This window comes from Ictidomys tridecemlineatus, chromosome 9 (assembly GCF_052094955.1).
Source record: "Ictidomys tridecemlineatus isolate mIctTri1 chromosome 9, mIctTri1.hap1, whole genome shotgun sequence".
In the NCBI taxonomy this organism is placed as follows: Eukaryota; Metazoa; Chordata; class Mammalia; order Rodentia; family Sciuridae; genus Ictidomys; species Ictidomys tridecemlineatus.
Genome location: NC_135485.1, coordinates 111,631,658 through 111,655,427, shown reverse-complemented (window position 1 = coordinate 111,655,427; position 23,770 = coordinate 111,631,658). Strand labels below are relative to the sequence as shown.

The 23,770-nt window shown below is 33.4% G+C and overlaps 1 protein-coding gene across 4 annotated transcripts in view; it reads right to left on the bottom strand.

Annotated features, from left to right (window-relative positions):
• Snca (synuclein alpha) overlaps positions 1–23,770 on the bottom strand; it is a 97,931-nt gene that overhangs the window by 66,863 nt on the left and 7,298 nt on the right. For all 4 annotated transcript variants that reach the window (XM_005337532.4, XM_021734707.2, XM_005337533.4 and 1 more), the window contains exons 3-4: positions 21,611–21,652; positions 15,032–15,174 (exon numbers count right to left, since the gene is read on the bottom strand). In XM_005337532.4, coding sequence (XP_005337589.1) covers positions 15,032–15,174; positions 21,611–21,652 — 185 coding nt within the window. The remainder of the gene's footprint in view (positions 1–15,031; positions 15,175–21,610; positions 21,653–23,770) is intronic.

Sequence of the window (23,770 nt, the reverse complement as noted above, 5' to 3'; positions counted from 1 at the left end):
GGGCAGTGTAACTGGGGTTCATAGAGAGAAAGGGGTGGAACTTAAGAACTTGATGAGGGCCAGACAATGCCGGACCTTTAAATCAGAGTAAAATTTTGGATTTCATTCTTAATTTTATAAGAGGTCATGGGCTAGTTCAGAGCAGGGAAGACATCATGTGCTTTACCCTTTTAAAGAATTTGTCTGATCAAGAATAGACTAGCCAGGATGTAGAGTGAAGACTGAGAGAGCAGCAGAGAGCTAGGGAAGCAGCCCAGGTGAGAAGTGATGAAGGCCTGGCCTGGGCTGGTAGCAGTGGAAAAATGAGATGTGGTGAGATTATAGACCCAGTTTTGAAATACAGGTAAAATGTTTAGCTAAAGGATGAAGAGCGTAAAAGGAAAAGCATCGAGGACATGTGTAGCATATCTGCAAATGCTATGAGACTAGAGAAAGAACAAATTACTATTCATTTCAGTAGTCAGAAAAAGCTTTTTGTTTTTTTGAGTTTTGGATGCTTGATCTGGACTTTTCAGCATGAATAATACTTAGACAATAGACATAAAAGCCTTCTCAGGGGTAAGACAGAGTTACAAGTTGTCTATTCCTTTAGGAATTTGAGAGGCATCTTGAAGACACTTGTGTACCTACAGTTAAGAGTTCTGTTGAGTAATGGAGAGATGAACAGTTGAAAAGAGAATCCAGATAAATCAGGGTCTTGAATAAAAGGATCAGGCCTTAGGACTTGATTCTATAAGTTGAAGAAAGCTACTGGATAGTTTTCAAGAACTAAACCTGCTAGAATTTCCAAATTTCCAGCTCACTACATTAAAGAATATACCACTAGAAACCATCACATGGATTCCAAAGAATCAACTTTGATAGAGATTATCAGAGTGGACCATACTTTAACCACAGTTTTAAGCACTCATGAAAACTAAAATGACTTTTCTGAATCCGCTGCATGAGTATAAGTGTCCTAGGGCACTAAGAAGGAAAATTAGCCCCTTAAATGTCTAGTTGTGGCTAAAGGAGCAGAACACTTAGATATATAAATTGTAAAATAGGGTGGAATACTACAAAGACCACATTATTATGCTTTTGTTATAAATCTGACACATACGTATTAAAGGAAATTGGAGAAACTATTAAGTAAAAAATGAGTGCACTCCATGATCCACAAACAGTCCCTGAGTTGCAGTTTCCTCAAGGACAACATGGTGGGGGGCTCTTTTTGGTGGCTGCAAATGCCCAGGGAGCACTACTGTCATTTAACGAGTAAGGCACCAAGCTCATAAACACCTTACAGTGAATGAGACAGTTCTCCACAGCAAAGAACTTCCCAGCCTGAAATGCAAAGTGTGTTTCATTGAGAAAAATTCAGTTTCTGGTGCATTTACTTCAGGTCTTTATACAGACATACAAAACACCACATATGGATAGTTTTAAGAATAAAAATGTTACACTACACAAACTGTTCATATGGTTTTATAACCTATTCTTTCACATAATTCTGCAAGAGAAAACTACCATGTCACTAATTCTTCTACACCAACATTTTATTTATTCAGCATACCCTGAATAATTGTACTGCATTTAATAAAGTCCCTACAGTCAAATTTCTAGCATTGTTCATTGTTTCAATTTTGTTATAATCAGTACTATGGTACATGTCCTTTTATTTATGTTTATGATCGTTAAAATTCTTACACATGACATTGAATCAGTATGTATAAGTTCGTACTTTTAATATCCATTTCCAACATGTCCTCAAGAATGATTTGTGCCAACTCTTTGTACAACAATCTTGTTGGTGATTGATGGATGTCTCTAACATAAAGTTGAATAAAATGTGAAACACCAATTGAGAACACTGTGTCCTGGGAGCAGGCTGGTCCCTTTCCCATCCCATATCTTAGTGGAAGGTGCAAGGATTACTGTAGGATAAATCTGCCTTTGAAAACCATATAACTCATCTGAAATACAAATGCTAGACCTTTTCCTTATTTTTCCAGTTAAAGAAAGAAAGAAAAAGTGTCAGGAAAAGATATTTGATGGAAAGTAGTAGTGAAGTTTTGGAGCTTGTCTTTTGCTCTAATCCCTCCTCTGTGGAGACAAGTGGTGACTAATGAAGTTTGGAGATGTCTTCAAGCAGGGAAGTCTTGCACCTCATTCCCTGTTGGGATGCTGCCTTAAGAGCAAGGCCTATAGATTCTTCTCATTGCCAATATAGTGTGAGCCAACAATAATACAGACAGCGAGTGCTGACATGCCAATTTGTAGAATGTCAGCTTCTGGCACTCTCACATACACACCTTGGTTCCTGAGAGTTGAGGTTGGTATAATAAGAATTCCTAGGTTTCCCATGGGCTCAGATAAGGTCTGGGAAAGAAGTGGAGGGAGGAGCTGGCTGACCAAAGGATGGAGGATACTAAGTGACAGGAACATCAGTGTAGTTTAGACTTTAAGTTTAGGAAGGGACCATCGAGACAGTTAGATCACATGAGAAGACTCATGCCAAGACATGAGTTGCCTTGCAGTAAGTATGGTAAATGAACATCAGACCCTATCGAAAACAAGGATATTCCTGTTCCTCTCTTTCTTCCCTTCACCCTTTGGAGATATACCATCCTACATTCAACTGGAACTGCTCCCATTTAGAAATTTATGCCATGGGAAACTAGGGTAAGGAGAAACTCTATGGTATTCTTCCCTTTAATGACTTTTCTGCCTTAGGGTATGAGGAAGAGGATCTAAGAAGATGTGCCAGCCTATTTTCACAGCTGCCATCTACTTGGACCTTCTGTAATTCAGGTCATCAGAGATCTTTATCAGGTCACTTATTTGGAGTTGACTCAAGGAATTTTAAATAAATGACTACAGAAGAGAGGACTGTGGTTTAGACTGCTGAGTTTTTATGAGAATCTCTATTTATCTTTAATCTGGGATCTAAACCCAGTTACTATTAAGAGAAGGAGGAAGAGAGTAGATTAAAAAAATTCAGTTAACCTGCAGTATCTCAAACCTATGTTCTTCTGAACATTAGGAACTAGTCTCCATGTATGATATTAATGAGACATTAGGAAAGAAAACAGTACCTCAAGACTCTTGAAATTTTCTCACATTAAAAGAAAAAATATTTTAACTTTGTTTATTCCACTCTTTCTCAAATTATTTGAACCAAGAGCCTTTTCTAATTATACCATATGCATAAAATTCAACGGAACTGCATGATTTTACAAACTATAAACAAATTTGGAAAAATAAGTCTATGATCATGTACCTACTTACCTCTTAGAGGTTGAAATTCAAGCCTTTCTTAGCAAAATGTTAAAATTCATCATTTATCTTTTGTCTGCAAAAATCTCATTTTACTCACACTCCAACCCTGTGCTGGCCAGTTATAGATGAGCAGCTTTGTATTTGCAAAGTTAAATGAGCTGCCAAGGGGTCTGGCAATGCATAATTGAATAAATGGGACTAAACTTCAAGCCATTAAACAGATTCAAAACATTCTGAACTCATTTAATTCAACATTTTTATTTTATAAATGAGAAAACCCTTTCTCAGAGTAGTGTTATGACCTCCTCCAGCATAATGAAGGAGATAAGACCAACTCTGTTCCATGCTATCTACACCCAGCCATACTTTCACTATGTGTGACCAAATCAAATGGTGCAGGTAGACCAGATTCTCCATAAGAAGAGCGAGGCAATCTGGCCCTAACACTGTGTCAAACAACACATATAGAGAAGCTATAGTCAGAACAAATGTGAACTGCCTTTGTTTCAAACTCATATTAGTTTCCCTTTTCAGAAAAAATACCATGGGAGGATTGCTACTATAAGCACTTTTAGAATGTAGGGAAGACTGCTTTTTTCAAGGTGGCTACTTTATATATATAATAATATAAGAGATTAAAGATGAACTATTCTTAGTATCATTTTATGCTTTGCATGAAAACTATATTAATCCCAAACTCAGTGACCTAAGTAGAAAGTATATGCCTTTTCCCTTAGAGATAGCAAAAAATACACAATCCAATGAGCAAAAACTACGGCCTTGAGACTCAGCTGTATTATGTCCTCAGATACAAGAAATGAAATTGTGTTGTTATGGTTTAGATATGAGGTGTCCTCCAAAAGCTCAGGTGTAAGACAGTACAAAAACTTCTTGAGGTGAAATGAGTGGGTTAGGAGAGCCTTAATCTAATCAGTGCATTCATCCACTAAATCAGACTGACTGGGTGGTAACTGAAGGCAGGTAGGGTGTGGTTAGAAAAGATAGGTCAACAGGGGCATGACTTTGGGGTTTATAGTTTGTCCCTGGTGAGCAGAGCTTTCTCTGCTTCCTTGTTGCCACGTCCTGAGCTGCTTTCCTCCACCACACCTTTCCATCATGATGTTCTGCCTCACTTTGGGCTCAGAGCACGGAGTCAACCATCTATAGACTGAGACCTAACCCAGGAGCCACAACAACTTTTCCTTCTCCAGTTGTTCTTGTCAGATCTTTGGGGACAGAAGTAAAAATGCTGAATAAAATGGGTAAATGTATAATAAAAGGGAAGTTTCCTATCCTTGCATGGATCCCAAATAATCAAAGAGAAAAAAAATCTATGTATTCATGTAAATTGGAGATGATTTGCTATTAAGCAATATCAGAACTTTACCATTCCCTTTAAGAACAGATAGTTAAAATATATTTGATTTTTAAGTTGAAGTTTCACATGGTAATTCACAATTCACAAAGCTGCAACTGAATTAATTCATATGAATTGAGTTCCAAATAGATATATTATACTTTGTTAATGTGAAAAATACAAAAGACAAGACAGTTCCCATCTCTAAGCAGAAAGGTGAAATGTGTATACCTTCTTTTCACTTTTCAAATTATTTATTTACTCAATACCTGTGTGCTTTTATGTATTAATATACATTATAGTCTTAATAATAATTAAATACAATTTTTGGTATATCCATAAATACATGTTTAGTGATTCTAGAATCACTTGGGAAAGAAGGATATCTATACTGAAACTTAAAAATTCAAATGCTAGTAGAAGTTTTATTAAAGTTCCTTATAAAAGAATTACCTCATATTTGAGTTGACAAACTATTCATTTTCTCTTTGTAAACGAACAATTAGTTTGATGAACCAATTCTATCAGCCAATTCTAGGACCCATAATTGTATATTTACATGCCAAACAAAACTGATACCTCATTTATCTTATTTCTATTCCTGTGACTATGAAGTAATTGTATTATGTACTAGATTTTTGTGTGTGTTGAATATTTTAGAGCATCATTGGATCATTTTTGCAAACACTACCATTAATACCTCCTTAAGGTTAGAAACTGAAAGCTTAAAATGGAAGAGGCAAAAATTATTTCTCACTTTTTAGAGACAAAGTTGATTACCACTGAAGTATGAGATAACAGTATTTTATATCATAATATGTTAACACATCTTATTTTCTTCATGCCTCTCACCTAAACCTATAAATGCTCTCTGGGTTTACCAACTTTATTATGAAAAGAAAATGGGGCTTACATGGGAACAGAGGCAATAAAACCTCAAACAACCTGTTACATAGCATGAACAAGAATATAGATCTCATGTACAGCATGAGGATTTTAGTTAATAACATTGTATTATATACTGGTAACTTGTCAAGATGAATAAATTTTAGGTACTCACACATACATACTAAAAATGATTGCTATATGAGGTAATGTATGTTAATTTTCATACACAAACACATATACACATACACACATATGTGAAGATAAGTATATCAAAACATGTGATAAACCTTAAATATATACGATAAATTTTTTAAAATCATCTATGTTTGAAACCATCCTACATTTAACCTGATATGAGATATTATCAAAAATATTACGCCATCTTTTCAGGTGAAGGGACACTAGCAATGGATGTTAGCACATTCATAATAAAATGTGCTCATAAAAGTATAGTCATTGCTCTCATGTTGCATTCAGCAGAATTTTAATCTATGTTAAGCATTTACGAAGAAATAAGTCAGTTGCACAAATATGACTTCAACCCATTCACCAGTGTGCCTCAAAGCAATTTTTCCACCTTATAATACATTTCTCAACAAACAAGACTAGCATGACTCGGGGTAGTATTTTTATGTCTATGTGTAAACAGCTAAAGTATCATCTATATGGATAACTTCAGTCTACTGACAAAGAATGATATTTATTTAACACAATTTAAAGTATAACATTATTTAATATATTTATTGAGTATGTATAAGATTTTTGAGAGGCTAGTTCTTCTCATTTCTCACTTTGACTTTCTTAGGATAGAGGCCTATTAACAAGGACATGTTGTTCTCAGAGAGCAGAGATGCTCCTTTTTTCTAGGCATAAGCATGTTAGTCTCCATGCCTGGATTACACATTCCCCAAAGGCAGGAACCCTCTAGTGTGATTCCCTTTTGCATTCCTGATAGGGCCACCAGAATGTCTAACAAAATGTCTAATCAAAACTTAACAATAAGCCTATTTTCCTTACCATTTCATTTATAAAATATATATTCCCATTTAAACCTTACTGGAGTAAGAGTCATTAAAATTCACAATTCATCCATATTGAACCCAGTGAAATGTTGTCAAATAAAAAGAAAGTTTATAATGGATGTATTTCTAAATGGGGACGATTTATGTACCATCAGTAAACTCACATGAGTATAGAATATTGACTTTTATTTACCACACTGCAAAATGTTAATGATTATGTATTTTTTGAAATAAACCAGTTAGATCACTGTATACTTTAAGATTACAATGTTGTTAGTACACAGTGTTCCCATAACAAATATAAATCAGCCAAGTCACTGTGCCACAATGCTAATTTTAGTTGAGGTTTAAATATACCTAACAGTCATGTTGGTTATTTTCTGAGGTCAAGCACATAGACAAGGATCAAACTTGTGTTTATTTGAGACAATACATTATTGATCATTATTGAACACATAAGAAGAAAGCTTACTATAAATTAAAATATTTTGCAAATCCTCATATCTCTTATTGCTACCTTCATATTAACAATATTAACATTATACCTAACGATTTGTGTACTTTTTCAAAGAAATTGCAAATGTTTCCTTTGACCTGTGGCTTCTTTGTGAAATAGTATTAAATGATTAAGCTCTGGGCAGCATACAACATCTGACTAATTATTTAATCAGAAGGTATATAACACTTAAGTATTTAAAATTTATTTGCATGAAGCTAAACATAGCAATCCTGATAAGTCAAAAGAAATAAGTAGAAGGATGTTATAAATGCGATAAATCATAATGTCAATTCTGACATTTTCATTCTGTTTTCATTTTCTTTTAGCACACATTTAGTTACTGATCCTCTTATGAATTAAGTTTGGGTTACAGAGTAAACATGATTTATCTATTTAAATCAAGAGGTTTAAAAAGTGTTTATCATATACAAATTTAACTTTTGAAAAGTAGCATTGCTTAAGAACTTCATTCTGGTTTAAAAAAACAAGTAATACTATTGAATCTGGAAATTTTAAGTTTCTAAGGCTATAGATATTTCAAGATTATTTCTTGCAGAAAATCATTAATCACCATGTAGATAGCTCAATGTCTATATGGGAAAAGAAAATGAGGCTGAACGGTATATTATTTGTCAGGCAATGGTTTCGCAGATTACTTGGGAGTTTCACACTCTAAAAATTCAGAAAATTGCAAACATTTAAAAAATCTCACAGTTCAATTCTTCTAGAGCATTTCTGATAGCATTAAAGAGAAGCTCATTTATTTAACAATCATTTAGCAGCAACCACATGCAAAATACTGTTGAGGGGTTGGAATAGATCAACTGTTCCTGTGATTAGCTCTATATCATAAATAGTGGCACTACAGAACAACTCTGATGTCAGTAACTTTTTTGTACAAGCAAAAGCAAATCTTGCTACAAGTAAATCTATCTTTCTCAATTTAAGTAGAAAAGTTAAATTTTATCCATATAACATCTCTGTTAGTTTGACTTGAAATTTTTGCAAATGCATTTTCAGCTTGTTTCTGCTGTGACAATCAATATCAAGTTGTGGAAAATTAATTATATGACTGATAACCTATTATGCACACAAATAAAATATATATATATTAAAAAATTTATTATTCTAATGTATTAAATAGAGAAGGTAATAATGTTTGATAAAACAAATCTTAAAGACAGTCTATCTTTTTAATCTAGTATTTTATAATTAAAAATTATTACTAAGGGTGATTTCATTTATATGCTCAAATCTACAGGTATCAATCTTAATTTCCTCTTGAGTGACTGATTAGTTGTTTAGGAGTATGTTGTTTAATTCCTATATATTTTTAAATTTTCCTATTTCTTCTTGTTATTGATTTCTGGTTTCAAACTATTTTGATTAGAAAAAATACTTAATATAATTTCAATCTTCTTAAATTTGTTGATTTGTTTTGTGGCTTAACATGGTCTATCCTGAAGACTGTTCAATGTCCAATAGAAAAGAAGTGTACATTACTGAAATGTTCTATCTGTGTTTGTTAGATCTATTTGGTCTATAATAACGTTTGCTTTATATGTTTAGGGGCTCCAATGTTAGCTGCATATATATTCACAATTTTTACATCCTCTTGATCAATTGGACACTTTATATATTATTAAAGATTAAGTATCGCTTATCAGAAATACTTGACACTAGAAATCACATAGACTTTTGAGTATTTTCAGATTTTGGAATAATGGTACATGTGTTCTTATAAGCTAAAGTGAATTTCTTATAGGTAGCATTAGTTGGGCCTTGATTTTTTATTGATTTGGCCATATTACAGCTTTTGACTGAAAAAATTTAGCCCATGTACACTTACAGTTATTTTTAATAGGTAAGGACTTCTTACTATCATCATATGATCATCTCAACAGATGCAGAAAAAGTATATGACAAAAACCAACATTCTTTCATTAATAAAAACTCAAAAATTAAGTATGAAAAGATGTATATCATCATAATAAAGTCCATATATTAGAAGTCCACAACAAACACCATAGTTAGTGGTAAAAACCTGAAAGGAAAAGGGAAGAATGCCAACTCTTGCCACTTCTATTCAACATAATACTGGAACTCTTAGCAATCCATATTGGAAAGGAAGAAATGAAATCATCCATGTGTACATATGACAACTTGATAGTATATAGAGAAAAAACCCTAAAGTGCCCAATTTTAAAAAAAGCTAGAAATAATTGATAAGTTCAGTAAACTTGCAGGATACAAAATCAACATTACAAAATTGATAGCATTTTTATATACTAAAAACCAATTATCTGAAAGAGAAATCAATAATACCTTTAACAATGACATCAATAAAAATAAAATACTTATGAATCAATTTCATCAATTTTTAAAATACCTACCAGTATTCTGAAAATCAGAAACATGAATGAAAAAAATTGAAGAAAATACAAATAATTGGAAAAATTACCTGTACTCATTGATTAGAACAATCAATATTCTGAAAATGTCTGTACTACCCAAAACAATCTAGAAATTCAATGTACCCATCAAAATTCCAACTGCATTTTTTCAAATAGAAAAAGAAATCTTAAAATTCATACAGAACCCAAAAAGTCAAAGCAAAATATTCCAAATAGCCAAGACAATCTTGAGCCACAAGTAATAGCAAAGCCATATGATATCTTTGTAGTTGATTTTTAAAAAATACTATAAAGCTGTAGTAGTCAAAATATCAGTGCACTATCAAAAAAACCCAGCATAAACAGCAATGGAAATGAAAAGAGAACCTATAAATAAGTCCACACATTTGTAATCTATTGATCTTCAACAAAGATGACAAAAACATCCAATGGTAAAGAGGTAGTCTCTTCAGTATATGGTATTGAGAAACCTGGATATCCACATGAAAATTTCTTTTAAAAATGGACTCTTATCGCACACCATAAACAAATATCAACTCAAATGGATTAAAAACTTACATAAACACAATACAACAAACTATAAAACTAACTAGAAGAAAATAAAGCAGAATTTTCCAAGATTGATTTGGGCAATAATTTGGGGAGTTATGACCCCCAAAACACAGACAACAAAGCAAAACTAAGTAAATAGAATAGTATCAATCATAAAAGCTTCTGCACAGCAAAGAAAATGATCAACAAAATGAAGACACAACCCATGCAATAGGAGAAAATGTTTGTAAACCATACATCAGATGGGAATTAATACAGAAGGAACTCAAAATATAGAAGGAACTCAAGCAACTCAGTAGCAAGAAAATAAATAACCTGATTTATAAAATGAGCAAATAATCTGAATAGATATTTCTCAAAAGAAGACATAAAGATGGCCAGTAGGCATATAAAAATATGCTTAACATCACTAATCATCAGGGAAATGCAATTCAAATGAGATATCACCTCATCATACCTTTTAGAATATCTTTTATAAAACAGACAAAAGAATGACAAGAATGTGGAGAAAAGGAAACCCTTTTACACTGTTGTTGAAAATGTAGAAAGGTACAGCCATTATGGAAAAGAGTATGGAAGATCCTAGGAAAATTAAAAACAGAATTATCACATCATACAGCAATCACAGTTCTAGGTACATAGATCTTGAAAAGATAACTGCACTCCCACATGAACTGTGGTATTATTTTCTATAATCAAGGTATGCAACAAACCCAAGGGTCAATCCACAGATGAATAGATAAAAAAAACTGTGGTGTGTACACACACATTGTAATATGATTCAGTGTTCAAAAAAAAAAAAAAAGAAACACTTCCATTTGCCATGTGGATAAATTTGAGGACTTTATGCAAAGTAAACTAAGCCAGGCACAGAATGACCAATGATGCATGATTTCTATTCTATGTGAAACCCAAAAAAAGTCAAACCCAAAGAAACAGAATAGAACAGTGGTTGCCAGGGACTGGTGGACGGAAAAGAATGGGGTCAAAGGTATACAATTTCAATTAGATAGAATGAAGCAAAAATAAATAAATAGAATAAAAATAAGTTCTGAGATCTAAGGTATAGCAAGAGGTGCTGTAGTTAATACTACTATATTATATACTTGAAATGTACTAAGGGGGTAGGTTTTAAATGTCACCACAAAAAGGAAAATGATAGTTATGTGAGATAATGTATATGTTAATAATGTTGACCCTGGAATCATTCAGGATGTACACATACATCAAACTCAGGGGTCAGAATGCAGCTCAGTGGAAGAACCCTAGGTTTAATCCCCAAGTCCACAAACAAAAACAGAACAAAAGGACCAAAAACAAAAAAACTATCATATCATACACCATAAACATATAATTTTTATTTACCAATCATACCTTAATAAAGCTGTGGTTATATCTTTCTGTTAACATCAAAAGTAGGTAGAATCCATCAAAGCAAGCATTCCAAAGAAATAAATGCACCAAATAAAAAGAGGAAAATAAAAATGAACTACTAAACATCTTAGTTTCAAATAAAACAGAAAAAAAGGGGGGGAAGAAGGGAGAGAGAACATTCAATTATAAGCCAGATACCCTTCCAGGGCATAAAGGGGGAAACCAATGTCATTTCCTACTTTGCAGCATTTCTGATCCTAAAGAGAAATACCAATAGCCAAGAGAATGGCACAGCCATTCATCTCCTCCTGAAATCCAGATATCTAACCATCCTCATTGTCACATTCATATTTCTCCAAATTTCTAGCATATAGCAAACCATCATTATTTCTAGAATAACAAGTATTTGAAGAAGAAAAAAAAAAGAAAAGGAGAAAGGAAAGGAGGGAGGGAGGAAGAGAGGTGGTAAGCTTTTCATTTCTCTGACCAAAATACCAGACCAGAATAATTTAGAAGAGGTAAAGCTCACACTGTCAGGAGGTTCATTTCAGAGTTGGCCAACTCTATCACTCTGGGCTCAAGGTGATGCAGAAGGGCATGGTAGAGGAAAGCTGTTTAGCTCATGATAGCCAAGAAGCAGAGGGAGAGAGATCAAGTGCCAGGGACAAACATAAACCCCAAAGGAACCACCCTAGTGACCTACTTCCTGTAGCCACACCCAACCTGCCTATAATTACCACTCAGTTGGTCCATTCAACTCAGGATGGACTGATAGATAAGGTTATAGCTCTCATAATCTGATCCTTTCACCTGTGAACATCCCTAATTTAACCCAGGAGCCTTTGAGGGACCCCTCATACTCAAACCACAACAGAAAGATGGAGAAAAAGCAAGGAGATGAGGAGAAGAGAGGAGAAAAGAAAAGAAGGAAGTGAGAAAAAGTTATTTCTATTCACATGGATCATTCTAATTAGAGTGTAAAAGATAAAATTACGTTATTTTAAATTTCATATTGAATAATTCAATAATTTCATTTATATTCTTTAGAATTTTTGGCACTCCAAAGATGTGGTCACAATTATGGGTATTTATTAGAATATTCCTTGAATTATTATAGAAACTCAGCATATTATTGCTAAATTTGGCTTTCTCAGCATATTATTGCTAAATTTGGCTTTAACAATTTTCTAGTAGAATTTGCTAGTAAATGAGAAAGGGTTTTAAGGGATCTGCAAAAGGTCATCCAGTCAATTAATGACCAAGCAGGACACAAAGATCAGCCATTTTAGTTCCCAGTCCAATGTATTTTTCCCATAGCCATGTTGCAATTTCTAGGTCTTATGACTTCGTTTCATTTTAGAAACTTGTTAGACCCTGTAGTACCCATTAGAGAAATATCTCCAAATGGTTTTCCTATATCATTTAGATTTCTGCTTTAAACTATTAAAATAAGTAGCAGTGTTTTTAAAAGGTGAAAAAAAGCAATTTTGAAAATGATAAAGCACTTTCATACCTCATTTGCAATTTGCATTATATATTTTAAATAAAGGCAAAAAGTAGAGGGTGTATGTTGGCCTGATTTCTTCATATCTGAAGCAATGAAATTCTCCAGTTAAATCTGGTTGTCCACATTTCAGTTTATAAAGACCCAGAGGAGGTTCACTATTGAGGGATTTGTCAGGGGAGTGTTAAAGTAGATGGATCAACATTCTGGGTGCTCAGTCTACCCCACCTTGTTGTGCGACCTTGGATACTTAAGTCTCCTCTGTGACTTTCAGTACAATCATGGGATTGTGCTAAATCATGGCTTCTGTCAATGGATGTCTCCTTAGGCCCTCCTGTATCTACATGTGAGCATGCATTTTTCTGAGAAGAAGTTCTATAGCTTTTATTAGATTGTCAAAAGAAACTGGATCAACAAGCAAGTTAATTGCTTCTGTATTAGTATCTGAAGTCCCTTCTAACTTCTGAATGCAATAAAGCTATGAACATAATTTCAAATTGGAAATAGGAATCAGTATAACTATTAGCACGAATAAGATTATTGGAAAAGAACATTCTGTACACAGGTGCATGGCTATAGTGAAGCATACATTTAAATGTTAGCTGAAGGAATTCTATAGAAGCCCAGTCCAAATTTTCCATGATTACCATTAATTGGCCAGACAATGTAACTACATATGGAAAATGTAAATATATCACCAATTTCTAGTCCTTCCTCTTTATTATCAATATTTGAATGGGCCACCAAGGTAGTCCTGCTACTTAGGATTATAGGAGGATCAGTTATACCCATGCACACACACACAGACACACACACACACACAAAAAAAGTCTATCCACACAAAGCTCCTTTCTCACAGTTATCAAAACATCCATCACCAAAACACTTTGATTATAACCTTTGAATGGATGGCTGAATAACTGATGTTCTTATAGAATGCACATGATTACAAAAGACTCAGAAAGTCACTCTGCTTATTCACATATTTTCTTCCTTTCATCTATCCTTAATTTAATAAAATTCATTAATTATCTCACATGGCTGGAAATTCTCCTGGACCCCTGTCAAATATCAGTGAACAAAATAAACACATGCCACTCTCATAATCCTTACTTTGTGCAAGAGGAGAAATGAAATAAACAACATATGTAAAAATAAGTAAATTATTATTTTAAAAGACTATAAACACTTGGGCAAAAAAAAAGGGGGGGAAGGGTAATGAGACAGAGTAGAAAGATGGAGAATATCACAGGAGAGGTTTCCAATTTTAAATAGGTCAATGCAGGCTTTACCAAGAAGGTGTCATTTCAAAAAGTCCTGAGGAGATGAGGGAGTGAGCCAAGTATGCAATCTTGGGGAAGAGCTTTCTAGGCAGAGAAGGAAACAGAGCCAGGGTATGCTTGATTTGTTCAAGGAATAGCAAGGAAACCACTGTGCTAGGGGTAAAGCAAAAATCATCCTGACGTTGTGATCATGAAATACGTAAAATTTCATCTTTGGTTCACATTTCATACTCTATTATTTCTGTATTTAAGATGAAAGTCATAAGACCTATTATATAATCTTAGTAGAGTCCTGAATTTATCAAGATATGCAAAGTTAAAATTCTTCTGAAAATTTATGAATCACTCCAGAACCATGATCTGATTGGTATGCATTTTAACTTTCTCTGTTCCGACCAACATATATTTGTAAAAGGCTGTTATTTGATATGCAAATATGGCATTTAATAGGAGTTGATGTCATTGTACAGTAATCAACTAAAAGATCTTCATTTTAGAAATTGAGAGCACAGGCACAAAGAGATTCGTTATTCCAACAAAGAGAAATTCTAAGATTCATAGTTCACATGAAAGCACCCATTCTTTACGAAATGTCACTGATCCTTTTGGCATTTATTACATTGTTCGTTTCATTAACTTTCTTCCAGAAATTGAAACAATCATGATTATTGTACAGTTTATACGGCATTTCTCTAGGTTATTACTGCAAAGAACAAAATCCATATAAAGATAGTAATTTTTTTTTTTTTAAGAAGGGAGAGTCAGGCAGCCATCCCTCACAGGAAGCATTTTATTCCTGCCTCTTTCTTCCCTCAGGGGAAAATGAACCATGACTTCACGACCTTATAAATATAGCATAAAACGTAGGCAACCGTACCTTGCCCAGCTGGTCCTTTTTGACAAAGCCAGTGGCAGCTGCAATGTTCCCTGCGCCCTCCACCGTCTTCTGGGCTACTGCTGTCACGCCGGTCACCACTGCCCCTCCAACATTTGTCACTTGCTCTTTGGTCTTCTCAGCCACTTGAACAAATCAAAAGCAACAATAGATTAATGCATGGTGGGATGACAGTGACTTTAAATACTTTCTACTGTGAACTTCTATACATCTGTATTGACATAAGCCCTAGAAGATGTGATGAAGGAATCAGAAGAAACAAAATCTACCGAGATTCAATCTTTGAATCTTTGCTGAAGCATTTCATTGTAATTGTGCACAATGCTAAAAGGTGCTTCAAATTTAATTATCATGAACATATACTCATTAGCAGTTTGGGTTGGATTTATATTGAGGAAAGTGTTCTGAAAGCCATACTACAGGATTAGTTACAGTTGAATCAGTCTCAGCATGAAATGCATTTCTTTATTTCATTTTCAGTACCAATTCTTTGATCTCACTCAGCAAACTCATTTTCACCACACCTCCATGTAATATAACACTTACTGCTTACAGGTGAAGCATTACTAATCCAATGATCCAAAATTGGAAATGCTCCTAAAATTCAAAACTTTTGGGCACCAACATGGAACCACACAATATTATTTAAAATGTCATATAAAATTATTTCCAAGATTCATATAAAATGTATATGAAACAAAGAAATTCTGTTTACACTTGGGTCCCATCAGTCCCTTTCTTAAGATATCTCCTTATTTATATGTAAATATTCCAGAACCAAAAAAGGAAAAATTGAAATTTGAAACATTACTGGTCCTAAGCCTTTCAGGTAAGATAGTATACATGTTACCTACACATGCTAGAAATAAACAACAATAGAAGGCAACTTCTATCCTTTTAGAAAACAGAAGGGTTCTTAGTAATAAAATTGATTTCCATAAGTTCAATGGGAACTTAGGAGCCTGACTTTGAGTCTGATAATAGTTTCATTTGTCACTCAGTTTATCTTAGTAAAATAAAATAAAACTTAATAGAAGGCAGTGTTAATAGTACAGACTGGATTTGTAAGTAGAGATCTTAACTTCATATCAAAAATTCTCCAAGATATTCAAGAATTATATCTAAGTGCTGAATGATATTTCCATATTATTTCCATAAGATCGCATAAAGAAAGCTCCAATTTTAAAAAGGTTCTGTGTTTGTTTTTTTTTTCAATCAACTAAAGGGTTCTTTGAAAAAAAACTAACCAAAGAAAGAGATTCTGTTCTTTTAATATTTCCAAGGTCAGTAGAGAAATGAAACAGCTCCTCTTCTTCCAAATCTCTGTCAAAGCCTTAGGTTTTGCATCTCATCTACATGTATGTCATGTTTGCCTTTCATTTTATCTCACAAACTTATCCTTTGTTTTCCCCTCCAAACTTAAGAAATCTTTGCTTTTGAGGGATGCTCTTCCTCAGGCACTCTCCTAAACAAATAAAAAGACCATTTTTTCATCATGTTTTATACTCTCCAGATAAGCCTCAGTATGGTGACCCCAAAGAGTTACACTATATCAGCTCTTAAGTGTTATTCACATGATTATTATACTATGCAGAGCTGTCATCATTAGCTGGAAAGGCCAATAGTTAAGCAGGATGGACTGAGGTCATAGAAGCAAAGGTGGTTTGTAAGGACTCTTTAGTCTAAGCAGTGTGGGGAAGCCTGACATGGATCACAAAGCTTAAAACCAAAAAGAGTCCACAGCTGATGTTGCTCTGTATCTTCTGCCTTTTAGGCTAGAACTTTGTCGATTACCTACTGTCTTCCCTTTTAGGTCATGGCTGATACCTCTTGAAGAATCATTGCTAACCACAATTCAAGTTCTATTCAAATGACAGTGAAAGACTGTCCTGGAAATTTTATGACTTTAACATTCCTGGAATGCCGATCCTTTAAAAATAGTGAATTGCATGGTTTAAATTGTCATTTCTTTTCTTTTCCAAGAACACGAATAGAAAGTTTTGCTCAAGACGAACATTTTCTTGTCATAAAATCTTAAAGCAAGACAAAAATAGGTTTTGATTTTTTTTTTTTTAACAGACTCACGGTTTTTCTGCCAGCCATGAATTTTACAGTATGCAGCTAATCCTTTAAGTATGTATAAACTTTAATATATTGTTTTAACACATATAAAATTCACAGTAAAATGAACCTTGTATGTTACTATAATTTCACTAGGCTTATTTTAATAGCAAATAAATTAATTCCATTATAAATGGCAGAATGTTCAGATAGCAATAACAGACACATCTGAAGAGATTTTTCTAGGACTGATTATTCCAAGAGGATCTCCCCTGACCTTGACCTTAGTATTTCCCATTTAAGGTCTTTTAGACTGTTCTTCTACTCACTGAGATGCCAGAACAAAAGGAACCCAGAGAAATGCAAATCAGTAGACTTGGATTTAATGAATGGTATTTAATTTTAAGAGAAAAGAAAAGAACTTACAATTGGGACCACAAAGGATTACTTTCCTCCCAACCAATAGATACTATAATATTTTGAATTCACTTATCTCCTTCCCAATGTGCCAGTCTTTCCCATTTTTGTCCACACAGCTCCATCTGGTTTAAAGCCTTTATCCCATTCCTGTTCACTAAGCAGACTCAATTGCTTTTGCTGAAACTCGGCTCAAATGTCATATTCCATTTAAAACAAAACAAAACAAAAAAAACCTTTTCCCAAAAGTACCTCTTTTCCTCACCACATGACTTTATAAAGTTTTAGACATACTCTACTATTGAACTTCCTTCTGCCTTGCACTATAATCATCCATTAACCACTAGTCAGCTCCTCTTCATCTGCCCTATTTTATTTCAAATAAAAGGATCCTGCTTTATTTTTCCTATGTTATCCCTCAATAGACAGTCAACACATAATTTGGAATGCTCTAAAAGGAAAATAGTGTCTACCTTAAATGTTTACATTAATTTCAATCATTAAATTTACATTTTATTTAGCTAAGTTAAAATTCCAAAATGGAAATACAGAAACAAGTTTTAGAATAAGGTAAATCTAATCTTTGACATTAAACAAAACTATAAAATAAGAAGTTCTAGTTTGAATTGGTATACAAATTCTAGATTTGGGGAAAATAAATTTAAAACAATTTACTGAGGAATATGATTAAATCATGTTGAAAATGAGTTTTGGTATGTTTTATTGTGATGTAATAAATTTCTGTTGATAAGAATCAAAACTTTCAGAAAATATCCAGTATTCGACATTTCTTTATACCATACTTATATAAAAAAAATCTACATATATGTGAGGTGTGTGTGTTTCTGGTGTTTTGTTTTCTGTTTTTTATTTTTTTTGTGTGTGCTAGATATTGAACCTATGAATGTTTTACCATTGAGTTACATTCTAGCTCTTTATGTTTTTCATTATGAGACAGTCGCTTAGGGCCTCTCTAAATTGTTGAGACTGGCTGGACTCAAGCTTGCAATACTCCTGTCTCAGCCTCCCACGTCACTGGAATTACAGGCACTGCATCTGGCCTATCCTAATTTATGTTTAAAGCATCTCTCCAAACATGTGTTTCATGGCTGTGGCTGTGGCTCAGCAGTAGAGCGCTCGCCTAGCACATGTGAGGCCCTGGGTTCAATCCTCAGCACCACATATAAGTAAATAAAATAAAGGTATTATGTCCAACTACAACTATTAAAAAAAGTCATGTGTTTCAGTTAGTCCAATCTAAAACATTCTCATATATTCCTTTAACATTATGCTTTGGTTGACAACTTAAATATAATTTTCTGAGGCCCAACAAATGCCAGGATTTAAAGTGAAGCTTTCTTTTTCTTACCTTGAAATTATCTACTGAGAGAATTTACTTCTTTAGATTTTATTGATAGAAAATCCCTGGCATAAGTTGACTGAAATCTATATTTCTGCACAAGCAACTCACAAGCTGAATCTTGGGGAAAGTATTCTTCTAACAATATTGGATAATGTATGTACTATAAAATATTTTCTTGCTTTCCTCAATAAAGACAATAATGAACAACATTTATTTAACAGTTATGATATTCCTATATAAACATTTTAGACGAAGTATAATAAACAATCAGTTCTCTCTCTCCTTATACACTGAAGTGATTTTCACAAACTTACTTATCCTCATAACTGGAATTTGGGTTTGATAGTAAATACAACAAATTAATTAGTGTGTTTATCTGATGTGGAAGAGGAGTGGCACTTATTGCAGCTAGTTACTTGAAATGCCTTCTCAGAGTCAGAGTAATTATGACATCTTTTTGATATTCTGCTACTTCCAGGGTCATTAACTGGTATGGTGACTGTACTATTGACCAAGCCTAAGCCACTATATCCTTGCAACCTAAGGGCCTTTTCCATAGTTTTCTGTGAAACACTAGTTTCTCTTGACCCTAACTATTGAAAGAAACTTTCAAGAGTCAAATAAGGTTGAAAAACCCTGGATTAAACTATGTTATGAAAATTTATTTTACCGAAGAACATTTCTTGTTCTTTAACATGGTAAAGGAAGGATTACACTATACAATTTACGACATTACCAAACCACAGAAACATAAGCTCATGGGCTATTTTACTTCAGAGAATATTTTGTAAAATGTTGAGCGCCTCTCTCCCTCTCTCTCCCTCTGTCTCTGTCTCTCCCTCTCTCTCTCTCTCTCTCTCTCTCTCTCTCTCTCTCTCTCACACACACACACACACACACACACACACACACACACACTCATAATTACATTCTGGAAAAGACTGAAAATTTCCAAACTTGTCAACATTTAATCCTTGTAGCTCATCTTCATAGTTTCCTTTAGAAATCAGTAAGTATTAGTAAGCTTCTGTGATTTTCAGCAGATAGAAATATTGGGACTTGCTGTCTTCTTTCTAAACCACATGATTTACCCTCGACTGTCATAATGGAATACCATTAATCTGGGTTGGCTGCCTTCAGATAGTATAGCCTCCTCCTGTCTGCTATCCAGTTGTTACAAAAATCAAGGTTGATAATATTTACAGAAGGCCCCAGGAAGGTAATCAATGCAGTGCCTTTACTTGCCTAGTTCTCTGCATTATATATTGGATTACAACAGAGTAAAGGAAAGATGCATAATTAGCTTTTAATAGAATCAGTTGTCAAAGAGTTCTGTTTTATTTTGTAGTTTCAGTTTTATAAAAAATATAAATTCAAAAGGCATATGAGCTTTGGGGGGGGGGGGTGGCCCATGCCTGTAATCCCAGTGGCTGGAGAGGCTAAACAGGAGGATCAAAATTTAGAGACCAACCTTAGCAACTTAGAAAAACCCTAAGCAACTTACTGAGATCCTGTCTCAAAATAAAAAATAAAAAGGGCTGGAGTTGTAGCTCAGTGGTAAAGTTCCTTTTGGTTCAATCCCCAGTAGCCCATCACCCCCCCCCCAAAAAAAGACATATGAGATGCTTTTATTCATATGCTATAAAATTGTTGCTTAAGAAAGGTCTACTAGAAAGAAATGATACTTGTATAGTGCATACTATTTGCTTTCAGTTTTCTAATGTTTTGTGTATATCGATTCACTTAATTCTTTTACGGCTGAGTAAATTAAATCACACAGAGGTTAAGAATCATGCAGAACATCACACAGCTGGTGTGTATAAGCAGAAATTTGAACCCGAGAGGACTGACTCTAGTGTTTGCAGTCGTAACCAAGAACTGATTTAAGATTCCTATTTCATTTTCCCCATCTCCATTTTATAATTTAGTGACACAAAACATGTTATTTTGGTGAGGCACTATTATATTTAAGGCTTTCTGGTGATAGGATTCATGTTTCTGATGGTATCCCATCTCAGCACACCTGTCGGGAAAGGGAGTCATCACAACATGGAACGATGGCAGTGAGTCTATAGGATAATTTGTTAAATTTTTATTCTCCTTTGATTTTTCTCTTTCTATCATTATTATCCTCATCCTCCTGATGCTCATCATGACCATCATTTTCACTATTTTTTTAACTTTTTAATTATAAATCTTCTTATAGACTTATTCAAATTATTGACACAATTGGGCCAAGTAGAGATAAATATAGTAAACAATTTATAATCACCTCAAGGACATTTTCTATAATGTATTCTGAATCATAAAATAAATACTATAATCAGCATAATTTATGGCCAGAATATTTCATTGGACTTGAAATTTTATGTTAATATTTTGACAAATAATAACCTTCACATTTTGTTAATGCTAGCAGTTTGCCGATTTTGGGTTGGAATACCCGAATGCCCAATGACTATAGATTAAACAGAGCAGGTCAATGAAAGTCTTAGCAATTCTTGGCAATTAAAATATATGTCTTTCTTGTTTTTCATGAATATGTATAATTAAAACATTCATAAATAAGTAAGTTTAAATTAGGCTAATACTCCCTTAGAATGCTCCTCTATAGGCACAGTAGTTGTTTACAATTACATTCTAAATAATCCATGCTAATGCCCTATTGGTTACCCAATATTTTGAATGTTATCCCTGGATATAAGTCTCTGAGAGCTTACCTGTTGTCACACCATGAACCACTCCCTCCTTGGTTTTGGAACCTATAAAACAAAAAAATTCAAAACATAAGTCTCAAATCATCCTTAGATAATTAGTTAGCCAATTTTAAATAGAACCAAATTTAAAAATCTCAATCTTCAGAAGTCCATGTGTCAAGATATTCCTGAGGATACCAAAAATAAAAACAAAAGGAAACTGGAGGAAATTGAGTAATCAGTACCACAGATAGAAGAAATCAAAGCTAACAGGAGGGAGGTGAGGTAGGACCCTAAGTTGATCAGTGGACCCTAAGTTGCAGTTATACAGCAGTAGGAAGTTCTGGGGTGGTCCTGCACAATGATTACAGAGAGCAACTGTGCACTATATATCTCAAAAAGCTGGAGGAAGAGATTTTTGGACGTTCACCATAAAGAAATAATAAATGTTTGAGATGGATATGTTTAAGCTGATTACATAATGTATATATATATCAAAACATCACATGGTACTCTATTAATATAAACAATTTTGTGTTTTTCTATATCAGTTAATAAAATACACTTAATTTAAAAAATGAAAGAAAAGACTTGGGCATGAAATGACCTTTTATTCCCTTGCTTCCCACTTCACAGTTCCACATACAGAAAGACAAAAAGTGAGATAACACTGGAGTTAGTGAGAAAAAGATTTTAGATTCAGAGCTGTTGAAACCACAAAAGCACAGCCCAATAGATGAGATATCCCAGAAACACAGATGGAAGGCAAAAGAAGGCAGTAACATTTGTCAAGCAGCTATTATGTAAAAGGCTTATTAAATCTCATTTAATCTCTATGATATTCATGTAATAGAAGTGCATTTTGCCCAATTCATACCTGAGGAAATTAAAAACCACAGTGCTTTGCCAAGTGCTATATACTAATAGGCTACAAGCACATTCAACCTTGGTTTGTATGTAAGAAAAGAATTTCCTTCAAACCTTGACCATTACTAAATTTACAAACAAATAGTTACTACATGCATTATTCAAACTATGTTTCTTAATTATTTCATTCATAACCTCTGAGGTTAAATTTTCAGTATAGTTGACACCATTTTTTTGGATTAAAAGGATTTTTTTTTGTTCTAAAAGAAAATAGCAAATAGATTTGAGATTCATTTAAAAGCTATTCTAAACCTCAAATAATGTCACTCTATCAAGACCTAGAATATAAGGAAATAAGGAAATAAATGTAAGATAAGAATTTCCTTCAAACCTTGCCCATTACTAAATTTACAAACAAATACTTATTACATGCATTAGTCAAACTATGTTTCTTAATTATTTCATTCATAACCTCTCTGAGGTTGAATTTTCAGTATAGTTGACACCTTTTTTTTTTTTGGACTAAAAGATTTTTTTGGACTAAAATAAAATAGCAAATAGATTTGAGATTCCTTTGAAAGCTATTCTAAACCTCAAATAATGTTGCTCTATCAAGACCTAGAATATAAGGAAATGAGGACATAAAAGCGGAAAAGGATTTAAACTCATGTGAACATTAAGATAATTATTAAGCTTCATTTAAAAAAATGCACTAAATTTTGTAAAACCCTTCCTGAGCATACAAGAAATAACTAGCAATGTTTTTTTTAAAAAACAAACCAGAAAATTGTAAAGGAGCCTCAGTTTCCTTTTCAGCAAATTTAATAAATAAATTAATCAACTACTCTCAAAATAAAAAGGTTTTTAAAACCATGGGGACAGAATATGATTGATTACTTAGTGGTTGTGCTGGTTTTAAAATGCTGACCATCAAGTCAGAGTCCAAATGGTAAGAAAATCCATTGTACAGATATTTAAAATTTTAATAATCTTCATTATCTCTTGCTCGTAATTCATGAATCAAACTTTGAAAAATGTTTTATCTGAGTTTGTTTCTAGATCCAAATTTATTTAAAATTTAGAAGACTTTCATGATCTAATAATATGATTGATAAGATGATCTAAATAAATACATAAGATCATATTGAAAATATTTATTGAATATGTTTGAACATATAAAAATATGGCATTAAGATATGCATCATATCTGAACCTATTGAACCTTCGCTATTTTATAAGATATAAAAATAGACAATGGAACTTTCCAGATTTAATAAAATAAGTATACTTAAGAATTTTCAATATCAATGTAAAGAG